At 37.2% G+C, this 17938-nt stretch overlaps 1 protein-coding gene across 4 annotated transcripts in view; it reads left to right on the top strand.

Annotated features, from left to right (window-relative positions):
- Window positions 1–17938, top strand: part of PARD3B (par-3 family cell polarity regulator beta) — a 1089129-nt gene that overhangs the window by 477958 nt on the left and 593233 nt on the right. For all 4 annotated transcript variants that reach the window (XM_073019963.1, XM_073019966.1, XM_073019964.1 and 1 more), the window contains one exon: window positions 13578–13687. In XM_073019963.1, coding sequence (XP_072876064.1) covers window positions 13578–13687 — 110 coding nt within the window. The remainder of the gene's footprint in view (window positions 1–13577; window positions 13688–17938) is intronic.

Below are 17938 nucleotides of genomic sequence, written 5' to 3' on the forward strand. Positions count from 1 at the left end.
AAAGACAGTTGTGATAGCATCCGAACTTTCATGTGTAGCTTATAAGGGCAATTCCTCCTTTTCTATGTAGGCCTTTTTTGAAAATAGCACTGTGCATTGGTTTGCTTACCCTGAGAAGACTTGAAAGATGAGATTAAGATCTTTCATCTCAAATTAAAGAAGGCTTGTCTCAGGAACCATTTGACAAGTTCAGACGCTGCTGACTTAGATACTGGCCTCTTATCAGCACCTTCAATTTAATGTTTGGAGTGAATGGTAGGCCTATGTTGTTGAATTTTTATCAGATTTCCCCTCATCTTGGTAGATTATGCTTTAATTCACTATTCTGTGACTTATCAATATTGTCTATCTTATGCTATTGAGCTATAATGAATAAATAGCATAATGCAGTACTTACAGGTAGTGAAATCAAAGTCAAATGGGCTTGTGACATAGGCTAGATGCAACAGGTATTACCTTCAGGTTAATAAGTAGCTCAGATTCTGATATAATTTGGTTTATTCATAGAACTTGGGGGGGGGGAATAAAATAAGCTTTCTTGTTCTGATAATCCCTTAAAAGAGTCATGAAGTTTTGAACTTTGGCTTATTTGATTTATTTATAATTGATAGAAACCAAGCCATTCCTGTGGCTCTCAAAAATCTCTTTGTGGAAAATATTTTAACTTTTAGCCAAATTATGTCTTCCCAGCATTAGTGACCCTCTATGTTAAAATGTTTCCCCTTGAAAGTTAAAACTCCAATGTTGTTAGAAGAGTTTGATTCTCTTTTTGAAGGATCATAGAAACACAATACAGTTTTTTACCTGTGGACTTTGGATTTTGATTCACGTTGAATTTGATGCCAGGAGTTACATGGAAAAGTCAATAATAATCCGTGGATCATTGCCTTACTCTGTCACTGGGTGAATTAGTCTGCTGGGGTAATGTTCTCCAGCTTGTGTAATGGGCCTATTTAGTTGCAAGACAGCAGCCATATGAAACACCTGGGTGGTCTTCCAGAGTACTTTCAAGTGGATTAGATTTCAGTTATCCAACGTGAGGTCACAAAGGCTTAGACAGCTGGGCCAGTGCCACATCATGAACGGAATATGACCTCTTCCTACCGGATGCATAATGTAAAAGGTGCCTGAGGTTAAAGCTGATCCTTGGACTCCAGAAGCAGATATGGGTCAAATGAGGTCTCAAACCACAGTTGCAAATGTTGGGAAAGTCTCTATAGACAGGAAAGAATCAGATTTTCCTCTGGCACTTCCATTAGTCGTGTTCTCTGCCAGAAACGCCTAGTGTCTGAGTTTTCTGGATTGAGCTTTTTGAGCTTTATTTGATTAACACTGGTTTAAAATTTTAGGTGTTATTAAGCAGAAACAGAAGGAAGGGCCTGAGTGGCCCTTTCCTGTTACACAGAAAACAGCATTTGGGGCACACAGGCTTTGGAATAAAATCACCTTTTTAGTGTTCTTAGAGGTAACAGTGACTCCAAAGCCTGCCATTTTTTTCCAGTCCTGCCAGGAACTTTGAATGATCCAATAAAAGGTAATGTTCAAAGGTTTCAAGTGCAACTGATAAATCATATAGATTTGTATCCAGGATGCCTTAAATTGACTTGTGGATGTTTCTCATCTATCAAGAAAAACTTAGTGATTTGAATTCAGTACTTTGATGTTGCAGTAATTGTTTGCAACTGCAGCTCAATGGCCTGAAGGCATTGCTTATTTCTCCCTTTCTCTTCTTCCAAAGAGCTCCTGAAGTATTCTTTTACAGGCAGTTCTCCAGTCACTGGAGGCTGTGGCCTAAAACTTAGGATAAGAGAATGGTTCCATAAACACTTGGCACAGACCAACAACAGTGCCCTAATGAACCATCCCAAATGTGCACCATTTTGAATCAATCATCCCAAGTCCACATCCTCTTTACTGGATATATATTAAGATTCACTTCATAGTATTTATAAGGGAATTACTAAAGAAATCATGGGGAAAAGATTCCTCCACTTATTATTTTAGTCAAGGTATTTCATATATTTCTAAGTTACAACTGTATTTCAAAGTATATTTTAACTAGTTACTCAATACTTGAAAAAAATGCTATAGATTATCTCCTTTTGGAGGATAATCTATTTCTTGATGCTGTTTCAATTAGATTAAATTAAAACTCTCCCAAATTAAGGCCTTTTGGTAGTGTTCTTCTAACCGTATTCTGTAGTTTCCTCAATCAGTTGTTCCACTAGTCATTTAGTGCATGCCTATTTTCTGGCTGAGCAAATGTATCAATATTCATGCAAGGGTGTCCATCTCAAGCATCAGAAGCCACGTGCCCATCTGTCTACTATAAATATCTTAGTCATCATTTTACACCGATATATTATCTCATATATCTTCTGCATTTCAGAATTCTTTTTAAAATTCAGCTCATTCACAGAATCTTTTCAGGTGAACTCAACTATTATCCCTTTAGCTATTCCATGGTTTGCCATAAATCTTATGAATATAGATTAACCTCATAAATATCTAGGATCTAAGACTGTAAAGTATCACAAACTGAAAGATCAACTGACAGGGCAGTAGATTCCTCTATAAGCCACAGTAATTGACAGGATTGAGTCAGTATCTCTGTGCATCTACTGGGATTGTTTAGCATCGTTGTTGATGGCACTTTTATGTTCATCTACCGTTAAGTTGCAAGGCTGATAACATGTGCTGCATTAGTGTGAATCGTGTTTATTCTAAAATGTTAAAATGTTGATGCTGAAGAAAAAAGTGTTGGTTGAGGGGGAACAAACCAGACAGTAGCAACTTATTTACATGCTAGGCGAGATACCCTTTTCATGACCCCCAAAGTTCTCAGGTCTGGGACATTTCATACTCTAAAGATTTCTGAACTTAAACGTTGGTCTTTGCGCCTGTAGCTTTTAGTTCAATTTGGCATGCCTCTGTTGAGTGCCTGTTCTGCTTGGGATCCTAAGTGATTGACTAAAGGAAGTGGCTTGCCATCAAACTGCTTACAATGTGGTTCCACCCTATTCTCCCAGACATCACTTTCTCTTTCACATTCTTGTTTGATAACTTGTTTTATCCCAATTTTAAATGTCCATATTTTTTTTATTTACTTGTTGATGATCGGTCTTCCCCCAACAATCCGCAGCTCTTCATAAGCAAGGCCTTTGTGTTGTGCGCTGATGTATCCAGAATGCCTGGAAGACCACCTGGCACATTTTAGGCATTCAGTAAATATTGAATGACTCAACAAGAGACAAAATACAACTACATACATGAGACAAATTGGGATATAACACACCCTAAAAAGATACAAAAGCAGATCCACATTTTGTGATGCTCTAACTGTACAAAACTTGGGGGGATTGCTATTTAAGAAAAGCAGCAATAATTTTTTAAAAATTATATAGAAATGAATTCTTATTTAGCATGAAAAAATCACAATTTATAAATTTAATAAAGTTAACATACTAGAGATGTCAAAATGTGAGAAATAATATTAATGATATATTAACACATGAAAATATCTTGATATTATGCTTTTTTCTCAATAATTTTTGGCCATGTGTTCTTTTTTTGTTGTTGTTTCTTTATTGAGACGAAGTCTTGCTCTGTCGCCCAGACTGGAGTGCAGTGGTGCTATCTCAACTTACCACAACCTCTGCCACCTGAGTTCAAGTGATCCTCCTACCTCAGCCTCCAGAGTAGCTGGGATTACAGGCATGCGCGCGCCACCACGCCCGGCTAATTTTTTTGTACTTTTAGTAGAGACAGGGTTTCGCCATGTTGGCCAGGCTGGTCTCGAACTCCTAACCTCAGGTGATCCGCCTGCATCGGCCTCCCAAAGTGCTGGGATTACAGGCATAAGCCATCACACTTAGCCAGCCATATATTCTTTAATCACCTCTCCATATGTAATATCAATTTCTGATAGATTGAATAAATGGATAATTTGTTATTTGCTCTAGCATGGGTAATCCAAATTGTTTTTGTTTAAATAACATTTGGGATATATAAAGGGCTTCACACATACAGACTTGTAACTATGAAATTGCTACAGGTTTGTATCTTACTAGTGTGGGAATTATAATTCTATGCTGCATTTTCAAGTATATTCTAAATAAGAGAGAAGTTCCCATTTGTCAAGGTATCAATGAGAACTGAATTATCTGCTTATAATTGTATAGATCTGGTGAGTGAACAAATCTTCCATAAAGTAGCTCTGGCTTTGTGCATTTCAAATTTTGTGTATCTTCCAGTGCTCACATACTTCCAGTGCTGGTGCAAAAACAGCACAGCCACATCATTACTTCACCTGGCCTGTACCTTTGTATCATGAAACTGGTTGAACTTGGACAGTGGGTGTTGGCAATATTCTTATATTACTCACCAAGATGACTGGCAATAGATTAACTATATGCAGAATTGTTTGTGAGCCACATAAATATAGTCCATTGTATATATTGTACTATATATATAAATAATCCACTCTATCTCTCTATCTCTCTATCTATCATCTATCTTTCTATCTATCTGAGTCAGAGATATATCTCATATATATAGTAGACTATATATATATGAGATATATAAAATATGTAATATATATATAATGGGCTATTTATGAGATATATCTCTGACTCCACTATATATATATGACTATTTTTACGTATAGTGGACTATATATATAGTAGAATATATATAATAGACTATTTATATGTGGCGCAGAAACAATTCTGCATATCATTAATTTATTGCCATTCATCTTGGTGAGTAATAGAAAAATGTTTCCAACACCCGCTGTGCACATTCAACCAGTTTCATGATACAAAGGTACACATATATAATCATATATATATATATATAAAAAATACAGTAGACTCTCTCTCTATATATATATATGAGATCTATCTCTGACTCAGTTTCCCCTTAACTGGAATTCCAAAAATACTCTTGGCCACTTCATTGCCACCCAATGGGAGGAAGAGTAGTATGGATGGAACCATAGTGATGGAAGAGATAACAGGGTTAACCTGTAGCAATTAAAATATTTTACTTATGTAAATTTTACAAAATTGTATAATCATGTGATCTTGTTGCTAAGGCTCCTCTTGGCATCATGTAAGGGGCTCATGCAAATGAGGGCCGCTGAAATTGCATTTTTTCCCCCATGCAAATTTGCATCTGGGCGTTCCAAAAAGTAGAGATTGTTTGTAATTATTGGGAGCGGACCTTCAAAGTAGGACAGGATTACAACTGAATGCAATATTAAAGAATAATCATTTAGAGGTCACATGATGTAGGACATTTTTAGCTGATGGCAAGGGGTTCTGTTTGGCATATACACCTGATGAAGAATGTAGTATAAGATGTAATTAGTGGTTGAGGCAAACCACTGAGGTCCTTGAATGCCAGAATGAGAAATTGGGAGGTTGATGCACACATCTTCAAAATCCTTCCCTTCATTTCTGTGATTCAGGAGCTTTTATTTGGATTTATTAATTCTTTATTTATTTCAGTTAATACTTTACTTATTTTTTTTAGAGTGTATGCCTTTCAAAGACCTGGACTTCTGCTTGCACCAAACCTCCTCTATCGCTTTATCCTTGTTCTGACCATAACCCTTGAGACCTAGCGCATATCTGAGACCTGGCATTAACTAACCTTAAGTAGCATGAGTAAATGTATAGTGTAAAGTAGCTTAAGAAATTTGAAAAATTGCAGATTTGTGTACACAACTGGATAAAATGTGAAAACTTTAATAGTTCAGCCCACTTCAAGTCCAAGTCACTTGTCTTCAGAGACAAGTATGAGTCCCAGTAAAAGTCAGTTAAAAACCCCTTCACATATTTTTGTAGTACTGGCTCTCCAATTTGAACTGTTTTCCAAATACTAGAAGATGCTTTATCATGCATGTGCTCATTCATATCCATTGTGTAGTCAGTCACTATTTTGTGAAGTACTTGCATTTGTCAATCATGTGTTGAACAAACATGGTTTTTGCAATCTGAAATGAGAGAAAAATGATATTAAATGTTAGTTGACTTGAACTTCCTTCCTCCTCTTATGGCAATACTAGGAGTCTCTTTTCTAATGGACTGATATTTAAGATGAAAGTTTTTGACTTAGTTTCCTTAGTGTGGTTTTCACATCACAGTATCTGAAAGCATTGTCCCAGCTGCTGCATTCATCACAGGCCAGGCACCAAACCGGGTCAGGCACTTCTGCAGCAAAAGTGATCTCTTCTCAGTACTTTGGTATAAATTGTGCTGCTATTGATATCATTACCCGTTTTTTCTATGGGTCTCCAGATTTCAGTGTCATGAAGTTTTTTAGGCATCAGCTGAAAAGCCCTATCTGATGCCCATAAAATCTACACAAAAAGAAAATCTAGTTGCCTCCAAAAACAAATGATGTACCACTTTCACTAGCCTTATTTTACTGAATATTGATGGGAGTAATAGCAATACTGGCAAAGCATGTAAATCATCTGCAAGAAAGACTGTACTTTGGGAGAGGAGTTTGCACGCCTTGACTAGTGAGACAAGCATATTGTCAGATATGTCCTTGGGACCATAGGTTGATATTTTCATCTTAGGTATTCAGCTTCTACCATACCTTCCTTTTATCTGTATCTTTCTATCAAAATATTTCTTTCTGCTGGCCAGTTTATTTTCTTTCTTTCTTTATTTAGTTAGTTATTTTCAAGACAGAGTCTCGTTTTGTCACCCAGGTTGGAGTACAGTGGCACAATCTCGGCTCACTGCAACCTCTGCCTCCCGGATTCAGGTAATTTTCCCTGCCTCAGCCTCCTGAGTAGCTGCAATTACAAGTGTGTACCACCACACCCCGCTAATTTTTGTATTTTTAGTAAAGATAGGATTTTGTCATGTTGGCCAGGCTGGTCTGGAATTCCTGACCTCAGGTACTCCACCCACCTCAGCTTCCCAGAGTGCTGGATTACAGGCATGAGCCACCACACCCAGCCTGCTGACTAGTTTAGATGAAAAGAATTGCTGCTGCAATGAAGAGGTGTTATTCCCCTTACTTCTATGCACTTACCCAGATAGAGAATGTGGTCCTGCCATAGGAAGGTGTCAAGTGAGTAAAACTAGAGTAGAAATGAAGTTCAAAAGCTTTGGAAACATCATTTCTCTGGGCTTCAGTTCTTTTTTTGTTTGTTTGTTTGTTTTGTTTTGTTTTTGAGACAGTCTTGCTCTGTTTCCCAGGCTGGAGTGCACTGGCATGATCTCAACTCACTGCAACCTCTGCCTCCTGGGTTCAAGCGATCTTTCTGTCTCAGCCTTCTTAGTAGCTAGGACTACAAGTGCATGCCACCACGCCCAGCTAATTTTTGTATTTTTAGTAGAGATGGGATTTCACCATATTGACCTGGCTGGCCTCCAACTCTTGACCTCGTAATCTGCCCACCTTGGCCTCCCAAAGTGCTGGGATTATAGGCGTGAGCCACCACGCCTGGCCACTTCGGTACTTTTTGGCTATATAAATTAGAAAACTATCTTTTTATAAGTCTACAGTGGGACTTTGTTGCAGCCCCTCCTCCGTGCTCATTTAGCCAGCAAGAAAAGGGGGAGCAGCTTCATTGAGGTGCGAGTGCTAGAATAATGGTTAGAAGGAAAGTTTCTGACCTATAGTCTCTTTGCACCATTTCTGAAGGGTACACCCATCTTTTGTCAAACTCGTTCAATAGTTGTTAAAGTTCAAGATAATTGAGAGGTATTGTTCTAGGTGCTGACTAGTTGGAAAGTCTATTAAGGAAATGTACTACATGAAACCAAGATGCAGCCTATACTGTTTTTCTATACTATTAATATGGATTACCTGGAAGAATGTATTTTTTTCTACTTCTTTCCCTCTTTTCTAATTTGCAATAAGTTTAGCCACTTGCAATTTTTTCATCATCAATGTGAAAAATTTACCAACTTAGATGTATTTTAATTCAGAGCATTTTCTTCTGTTCATATTTATCTTGTTATCCTAAGTGTCAACAGTCGTGGAAGGAGAGTGTGTGTTTTTCTCCAAACTGTCCAACTGTTTTGGTAGCACCAAAGGAATCCCTTAGGGCAAAGGAAAATCGAGACTCTGACAAGACCAGCCCCCTGAAGAGCAGTCTCTTTGCACATAATCAGGCTATCATGTTAATCCCAGTTCCCTCTTCCATCCTTTCACCCCACGCATTCCTCTGAGCACTCCTCTGTGACTTTATTAAACAGTAAGCATTCTAGATTTCCTTCTTTCTTAAAATTCTGAGAGGGTATGAAATCCTGGCTTTTGCATTATTTTGCATGCGATGCCATTAATAGTTCTATGCTGATTCTTCCTTTTTATTTTCCTCTGTTCGCTTCATGTTTGTATCTACCTGCTCATTCTAGAAGCCAATATGATTTTCAATATCAACTTCATATTCATCTTTATGAATGCCCACCCTATTGAAAATCTAGTCTTTGGTTTCTCACGTGTATCAAGACATTTTAAATTAAAAGCAAATCATTCTAACAGTCAGTGGGCTGAAGCCAAGATTTGTATTTTCTCTGAAGGAAATCATAACAGTTGCCAAAACCTCCCTATTGCTCTTCTTCAAGCCAGAAATGAGAATGATTTTTAGGTGTCTGTTTTATGCTGCTTCTCCTTTGCTTTTTATGTGTAGTCAGTTTCTGAATTCTCCTGTGTCCTCCTCCATATTCTCTCTCCATTTCTGCCTGTGACTGCTGACACCCTGTTCACCTTCTCCACATTGCCCTTCTAGCCTCTCTGTGCATGAGGTCCTCTAGTTCTTACAGAATGTCTTGTCAGCGCTTTCACTGTGACCTGCCCCCCACCCTGAGAGCTGTCCAGGTGTCAGTCACCCTAGGATGAAATGACACCAATATTGGTGACAAGCTGGCCTTCTGGTTTTGCTCAGGAGAATCATTAACCATCTTTAAATAAATAAATTCCTGCTGCTGCTCCCCGTACAATTTAGAACATGTGCCTTGTGACTTTTGATGTGGGGCTTATGTTTGAAGCCATTGTTTGTTTTCCCTGCTGCCTGCAGCATCATATGTTACGTGGTTTTTTCAGGACCTTGGTTTCAATCTTTATAACTGCCTATCCTTCAAAACCCCAAAGCATAATATTAAATGGTGTCACCTGTCATTTCAGCCATCTCCAGCTCAAACGTATCCTCCAAATGAAAATCCACTGAGAAGAAGAGGGAGAGGGAGAGGGAGAGTGTGATTATAACAAAGAGGCAGAAGCTTATAGATACAGCACCTTACATTTTTGTTGGTGTTTATATCTTGCTTGATTCATTGGTATACCAATTTCACACTTTAACTAATGTCTGCCACTTTCAAAATTGTTTTCCTCAAACTGAATTAGACGACCCTCCTCTTGGCTTCCTTAGTGACATTTAAGGGGGACATGGATCAGTACCTGTACCCCATTTAATACCAGCTGCCCCACCATTAAAATAATGATTACTGGAGAATTAGAAGATGCGCCATCATTCATAGACGCTTGGGAACTGACTTCACTTTCTCTTATGAGGATGTGGCTTGACTGGTGTTAATTGCCCTAAATCCTGTTATAACCTGATGAATCTTGCCATCTTCCTAAAAGTCTGTACAGTCAGTGAGTGTATAAGTTTTTCCTGAATGTGGCATAAGTCCTGAATGTAAATCAAGAATATTCTAGTGAGAATTTTGCGTATCTTGATCTGGCAAGATCCTATCTGGTGAGGACATAGTCACCAGCAGCTACACACCCAGTCAGGGACTCTTCTATTCCTGCACCTAGTAGCTTTCTCTTTGGCTTCCGTTCAGTTTCAAGTGTCAGCTAAATAAAATGGGGTCTTGATCTAGCCTTTGGTGTATGTTTTCATTGGTGTGTGTTCTCCCATAAGCCATGTATAACCTACTTGAAACACTTTAGTGGTACCTGCCTTTATGTGTGTTAAGATGTACTGAAATGTTCCTCATTTCCACATTTCCTTTTCTGAAAGATAACTTGAGAGTGGATGAACACCATGACTGCTGATCTTAATATCATCCTCATCCCTTCTCCCTGTCCTGATGCATAGGGGCACCTCAAATATTTAACTGTGTGGGGGGGGAAAAAAAAACCCAGCAAGCAGTTCTATAAGAATTCACACTTAAAAATACTGAACAATTCCTATTTTATTTGGGCTTTGCTTCTAGTGGCTTTTAAACTATGATTCTAAGGAACATTACTGTTCCTTGAGCTGAACCTGAGGTTTTTGCCTCTAAATTCCAATAATAAGAGTCTTTTCTCAATTAGCTGAAAAAATACTAATGAATAGCAACGTTTTCCCATTTTTGAACTCCCTTCTCACCTTATCTTTATTTGTGTAAAAGTTTTGATTCATATTGTAAGACTATATTTGTTTTAGTACAAGATTAGATTTTAGTATTTTAATTTACAAATTCGTCCATGAAAATTAACTTGACTTTCAAGAGCTTAGCTTTTTGAGCAAACAGGATAACAAAGTTCACAACAAATAACAAGTGCTATTACCTGCTTTTTGGGGGGAGAGAGTCCTGCATGAAAATTATATACCAGACAGTTCCATGTCCTATGCATGGCTTTAATTTATTTCAGCCTCCCATCAGTTTTGTTATGTGCTATTTTCACCAAGTTTTAAATGATGAGACTGAGTCACAGAGCAGTGCAAGTTCAATGCCACAGAGCAAACAAAGGCTCAATCTGTTTGACTCCAAAACCCAGGGTCCTCTCCGCTGTCCTGACCCATGACAGTTAGCAGCGTGAGTGTCTAATTGTTGCTGTTAGATTATAAGCTTCTTCACTGTAGAGGTTATGTTTCCTTTACTCCTCAACACTGGAAGGCTCTGTAAAACTGGATAGAGTTGTCCCCTCTCATTTCAGTTAGCTTCGCTTGTACAACATGACTTCTACTCTACTATATATTCAAGGTTTTGCCCAAATTATCTTCAGTACTCCTGATTACCTGCCCTCTGTTGTACATTAGGACTTAACTTTCTTTGTCTTTAAGGTGGAACTCAGTCTCTTCCTGACAGCCACCTTCAAATAGGGTTTAGTAATTTAGAAAACCATTCTAGGAAGGTTTAAAAGTCTGAGATAACAGTTCATATTTAAAGATGCTCATTATTAATTTCAATGTGGAATGATTTGTACTCGTTATTAACACATTGAGAGAGAAAGAAAAATTAGAATTTAACTGAACAGGAGACATTCAATTGTGGAGTACGGAAAAGCCGAGAAGAAGAAAGTTATTCCTGATATGTTTAAGAAAGATCTAGTCATCTTAAAGTTTTTGGGTTTTTTTAATGTTTCAGATAGCTGATACACTGGTACAAAACTGAATTGTCATCTTATGGGGGACACTATAATACTATGGCATATTGATTGAATACACAAACCTGAATGCTTATTATTATTATTATTTTGAGACAGAGTCTCACTCTGTCTTCCAGGTTCAGTGGCGTGATCTGCACTCACTACAACTTCTGCCTCCCGGGTTCAAGTGATTCTCCTGCCTCAGCCTCCTGTATAGCTGGGATTACAGTTGTGTACCACCACGCCTGGCTAATTTTTGTATTTTTAGTAGAGACAGGGTTTCACTATGATGGCCAGGCTGGTCTCAAACTCCTGACCTCCAGTGGTCCACTTGCCTTGACCTCCCAAAGTGCTAGGATTATAGGTGTAAGCTACCGTGCCTGGCATGAATACATATTATTATAAAATTGTATCTTAAATATTTTAACATGTTATTATTTAAAAAGCAGATACAGTGAATAAGGACTCATAGGCATGTGTCCTTAAATTTGAAGGAAAATTACCTAACGTAGCTTTTTTAAGGAAAATGTATTTATTACCTAAGAAAAACCATGTCTCTCTCACACATACACATACACATACACATACACTCTCTCTCTCCATATATTTTACTTTTTGTTTGTTTTCTCCCATTCAAGAATTTACTGGCCTGATTAAATGTTTGGAAATAAACCAGAGTTCATGAATTTTGCCCCATTTTCTTAATTTTAAAGATAATGTGTTGCTTCTGAGGATATTGCATTTAGACTGACTTGTTCATTTCATGTTGCTGGTAATCGAGGGGCTTAATCTGAAAGGAACTTAGTCTTCAGATCACCTAAGGGAGGGAAAAAGGTAGTGGTATGTGATCCTACTTTCTTGAAATTTTATGGTACTTTTTCTTACTTCTACTCTTCTTGTTTTTTTGTTTTTTTTTTTTTAATGTTTTATTTCAAAGAACCATTGCCAACTGTACAATTATTGGTATGTCCGTTGGTTAAGAAATGTTTGAGATGGAGGTGGATGGATGGTGAAAAATGTAGTGATGTCTCTTAATAAAAAAGAAATAAAGGAAAGTGAACTTGGACTTTATAATTGCTTTTGGCATAGGTCTGTGTCCTAAGTAGCATGTTAATTTCTTATCATGAAAGAAGTTTGTGTGTGTGTGTGTGTGTGTGTGTGTGTTTTTAAAGCAAGTTCTATCTGGACAAAGATAAAAAATATTTGCAGTTCTTTGTTTTGTACAAACTAAGAATGTTAAAGCACATATAACGACCAGGTTTGTAAATAACCTACAAAGTGGATGAAAAATGTTCCTTTAAACTGGAATCGCTTCAGAGGTTTGGGGAATTATTTTCAGAATATTGAGAAAAGAGAAATTGCATTTCAACTGTTTTCTACTCTTTTCCCAAAAGTACAAAAATAAAACGTTAATTTTTATATGAGAGTGATTTTTAAACCACAAGCAGATTTTTTTTTTTGAGATTTTTCTCTATAGTGGCCAATTTTGTATGAAACAAATTATTTTAGGCCTAATTGCAGTCAGAGCAGTTAGGCCGCTGGCTCTGCTAAGGTTGAATTTCATTTGAACTTTCTGATAGTATGATCTTTTTTCAGAATTTAATAACTGACTCAAATATTTAATAGTGGAAGCTTTCATTAAATTAAAAAGAAATCAGGATATATTTTTAGAAGAACTAACTTATTTTCTTTATCAGTTCTATCTACTTTAGGAGAAGAGGAAGAGAATGGAAGCAATTTCTTTGTGTACTTAAATAGGCATTAATGTTATAACCCCAGTAAATAATTTATTTTGGTCTATATCATCATTCAAAAGATTTGGAAAGCACCAAATGGCAGTATTAACTATACTTCCAGCTCTATTGAATAGCAAATTACACTGACTGTGTGAATCTCTTCATTCGTCTCCTAGATAATCATTCTTTTTAATATTCACGTATATTTTCTAGATCAGTTTTTACATTGTACACAGTCAACTAGTGCACTGCCTAACAGTTTCTGTTAAATGCAATGGCTTGTTTTGAAATGCAACTGGGGAAAGATGAGAGTCGAAAGATTTTGTTTCCATGTGTCAATCTATAAGTAGATGACAAAAGATCATTAAATGGATTAATTTACAAGCATCCTTGGAAATAGAATGTTTTTACATAAAAGCATGTTGTAAACCTTTTTAATTAAAGTGCATTGTGTCATGCACTCTCTTCACCCCAGGGTTCTTTTGACCTCTCACCTCTCACTTTGTCTTCCAGGCACTCCACTGCTGGTGAGGAGAAGCAGTGACCCAGTGCCAGGCCCTCCTGCTGATACCCAGCCAGGCGCTTCACACCCTGGTGGCCAGAGTCTGAAACCGGTTGTTCCAGTAGGTATCCTGCTGTTTCTATTTCTAATGAAAGATCAAAGCGCTGTACCCATAGGTTAAGTGGGACTTTGCAGTTTTAAATACATTGATAACTAGATAGAGATCTTTTGATAGTATCTATAGTATTAGTTATACTAATAGCTAGTATGGGCTGTTACTTGTATATATAGTGATAGCTATTATGTATATGGCACTGATTATGTGCCAAGTACTATTTTACTTGTTTTATATTAAATCATCTAAACTTCCACATCAAGGTAAGCACATGTTTTTATCTCCATTTAACTGATAATGAAATTGAGGCAGAGGACGGTTTAGCAATTTGTTTAAGGTTACATAGCTAGTAAGTGGCAAAGCAAGGAATTTCACCGAAGTGTTCTGACTCCAAAATCCTTGCTTCTGGCCAGCATCCTATACTGTTACATTTTCTTCATCTTCCTGTTTCATAATGTCCAAGAATATCGTTGTATTTTTGCTGTGTTAACTCAGTGCTTTGCAAAGCCATACCATGGTGAGTGGTGTACATTTTCAAGTTCCCAATATCACGAAAATGTGGTGCCAAGACTGGATTTGTAGAACTCAGCATTCAGATTGAAGAAAAACAAAATCATTGACCAAAAGTGCTTATAACCGGATATACTTATAACTGATAGGTTAAGTGGAGAATAATTTCCTGAAGAGATGATATTCTCCTTCCATATAGGACTGTGGGATCTTCTTGCTAAATCCTCAGTTGCTTTGAAGAGCTGTAATTGTGGATAATTCTCTCAGATAGCCTAAGAATTCAATTTTGGCTAATGACTATATACCATTGCAATAGGTAATCTTCGATAACATAACCTTACTAAAAATTCCCTAAAAGCAAGACTCTTTCTCACTTTAAGTCTCACTGTCTATAGTGCCTTAAGAAAAAATAAACACATCATTTATGGGTATATACAGATGCTGAAATGAGTTAAACATATTCTTCTGGTTTGGTATAAAATATTCTTATCAAGAGCCGTGTCAATATGTATGAGATAGGAGTCACTATTTCAAATCATTAGCTCTTTGCTAATAGATTTGTGGCAATATTTTGGCATATTTATTTTATTATAAAAGAAAGCAAATGTCTTGAAAGTATTTTAGATGTAATGTTTTTCCACTAACCTATTTAAAACTCTATCCTAAGGAAATATATTTAATGGAACATTAATAAAAAATCAGGTGTATGTGTTCTATTTTAATTTAAGTACAAACAAAACTGGTATGTGGCATGACATTTTTTAAAACACACACTGGTTGAGACCATGTTGAGTCTAATTATGTTCGATTGGGGGAAGACAGCTATTCAGTGAGAGAAGAATTACATAAAAGAACAGAACTACAATTTAGTTTTTATTTTCATGATGTCTGTGTGTCTGTGTACCCTAAAATGAGAGTGTGTCTAATTAATATATTAGCATTGTTTGCATGGAGAAAGTCCCTGTATTTGCGCATTTTCACACTGCTATAAAGAAATACCTGAGACAGGGTAATTTATAAAGGAAAGAGGTTTAACTGACTCACAGTTCTGCATGGCTGATGAGGCCTCTGGAAACTTAAAATCATGGTGGAAGGGGAAGCAAACACGTCCTTCTTCCCAAGGAGGCAGGAGAGAGAAGTGCAGAGTGAAGGGGGAAGAACCCCTTGTAAAACCATCAAATCTCATGAGAACTCACTCACTATCATGAGAACAGCATGGGAGGACTGAGCCCATGATACAGTCACCTCCCACAGGGTCCCGGCCCCAACATGTGGGGATTGCAATTTGGTTTACAATTCAAGATGTGGTTTGTGTGGGGACAGAAACCTTAACCATATCAGTCCTCCAATGTTTATTTCCATGTTTCTATCACTTAGGCTGTGGCCTTAAACTAATTAAAATGACATCAATGTTACTTTCCCTAGAGGAAATGATGGCTACTGTCCATCTGGTAAATGCTGTAGCCTCACCAAAATATGACATCAGTGAGTTCCAAGTTGGGGTATGGGGCAGCAAGACATATTATTACTAGCAAAGATGCATATCACAATTCAAGAATAAATGCTGGTGCCCCAAATCCTTGTGCCTTATGCAAGTGATCAAATATGGGCTTAGTTCCTGTGTATCAACAGTGAAAAGGAAACACATATTTCTTCCTTTCCTCATAGTGTCCTCTGTGGATGATGGAGTACAGACCACAGACCCAAAAAGTGGAGTCTGGTCCTTGCCCTTGCATGGAATAGTGGCACATCTTAGGTGTCTCTTGCTTCAATTGTAAAATAATCTCCGTGAATACTTTAAGCTTTAACATCCCGATATACAGACGTTGTGCCTTATGTATCTTTATCTAGGGCCAAGTACATGGAAGATGCTCAGTGTATATGTTTTGGACTTAGGAATGTAAGACACATGCAAGTCTAGGCAGAGTCCTATAAGTTCTTAGAAATTAACCACCTTAATAATTAATAATAATTAATCTGACTCAGCAATTTTCTCCGTTCCCCAAAGAGCATCTACCAGGTAAATGCTGGTTTAAATCCAGTCTATCTGCTCCAAGGTCTGGTTCACCACAGGCAAGAGACAGATAGTTTACCTGTCTTATTATACAAACATTAATAAAGACACTTAGGTGTGTTTATTTTTACTAGAAGGAAGATGTGTGTGTGTGTGTATGTATGTGTATTATAACTGTTAATATATCCCTGCATATCCAAACTTGTGGAATGCTTAGATCTACACTGTCCGGTATAGTAGCCACTAGCCACATGTGGTTACTGAGCTCTTGAAATGTGTCTGAGCCAAATGTAAATGTACTTAAAATGTAATACACACACTGGATTTCAAAGACTGAAGCATGAACAAAATAACACAAAAGATCTCAATAATTGTTATATTGACTATATGTGGAAATGATAATATATTAGGTATACTGGGTTGAATAAAATATATTCTTAAAATTATTTTCACCTATTTGTACTTTTTTTTATTTACATGGCTACTAGAAAATTTAAAATTCTATTTGTGGTTCTTACTGTGTTTTATTGGACAGTGCAGCTCTAGACAGAAGCAAAATTGGGTATAGCATTAATGAGGTGGTTTGAGTCTGGGGAAGATCTTTGAGCGTCATATCATCTCTTGGGCAACAGTGCGATTCGGTTTGCCTAGGGCAGTCCTGGTTAGTGCCTGTTGTTCTGGCATAATTATTAATAATGTTTTCACGAACTCTCAGAGGTGCCCGTGTACGGATGATAAGTTACGTGGCACCCTATATATAGCCCTGTACTCACTTTTATTTTTCGCTCACTGATAAGAGAAGCAACCTTTCAAGGAAACCTTGGGAACCTAACAACCACAACTCTTTCACTGGCACCCTGCAGAGGAGGTTCTGTGTGATAGGGACCTGGGCCTGGAGCTATGGACACTGATACTTCATATTCTTTTCCATCTCTAGGATTTTGTACTTGGTGCTTCCTTCACAACTTCAGCTACACCATTCTTGATTCCTCTGATTTGATAAGTGATGGTGAATTCGGGGAGCATGTGATAATGTAGCCATATAGCAACTAATATGAAAAATAATTGTTTAAAAATCCACGTTCAATTGTGTTTCAGTACAATATCCACGGGAAGAAAAAACAATCAAAATTTCCATCTCTTAAATAGTGTTCACATATAAGTAATTCACAGATGGCAGAGCCCCAAGTGGGTTATGTTCAGTCATTCCCAAGAAATTAAACTTACTTATAACCCACAGCATAAGAAGCTGTAAGGATGAATATTTGACACATTTGATTATGTTGAAATACTGCCTTTAAAACCACAGTTGATGACTGTTATTTTTAGTTGCACTTCATTAGGCTTACTGTAGAGGGAAGAGTTTTCACTGATGCCCAGAGATATGTGTTTTTGAAAAGTTGCAAAAGTTACACTTGTTTTCTAGCTGATTAAATTTATTACAAATTGGTTATTTAAGATGTACACTCTCAGACATGCTGGAGTTTGAAAAAGGGCTTAAATTAGAAAAATCAGATTCTCTGCAAGCTTCAAATTCCATGTATATTGAGAAGCCACTAAATCTAGTATTTGTTATTTAACACCAGACACACAGCAAAGAAATGTGTTTCCTTTGTTCCTCTTTTGGTCAACGTACCTAATTATCAGAATAGTACAATTATTAATGTGCAAATAGTAATGACTGCTTACCTTTCAAGACAATGTAGCAAATCCAACTCTATTGACTGCTTTTG

This window comes from Chlorocebus sabaeus, chromosome 10 (assembly GCF_047675955.1).
Source record: "Chlorocebus sabaeus isolate Y175 chromosome 10, mChlSab1.0.hap1, whole genome shotgun sequence".
In the NCBI taxonomy this organism is placed as follows: Eukaryota; Metazoa; Chordata; class Mammalia; order Primates; family Cercopithecidae; genus Chlorocebus; species Chlorocebus sabaeus.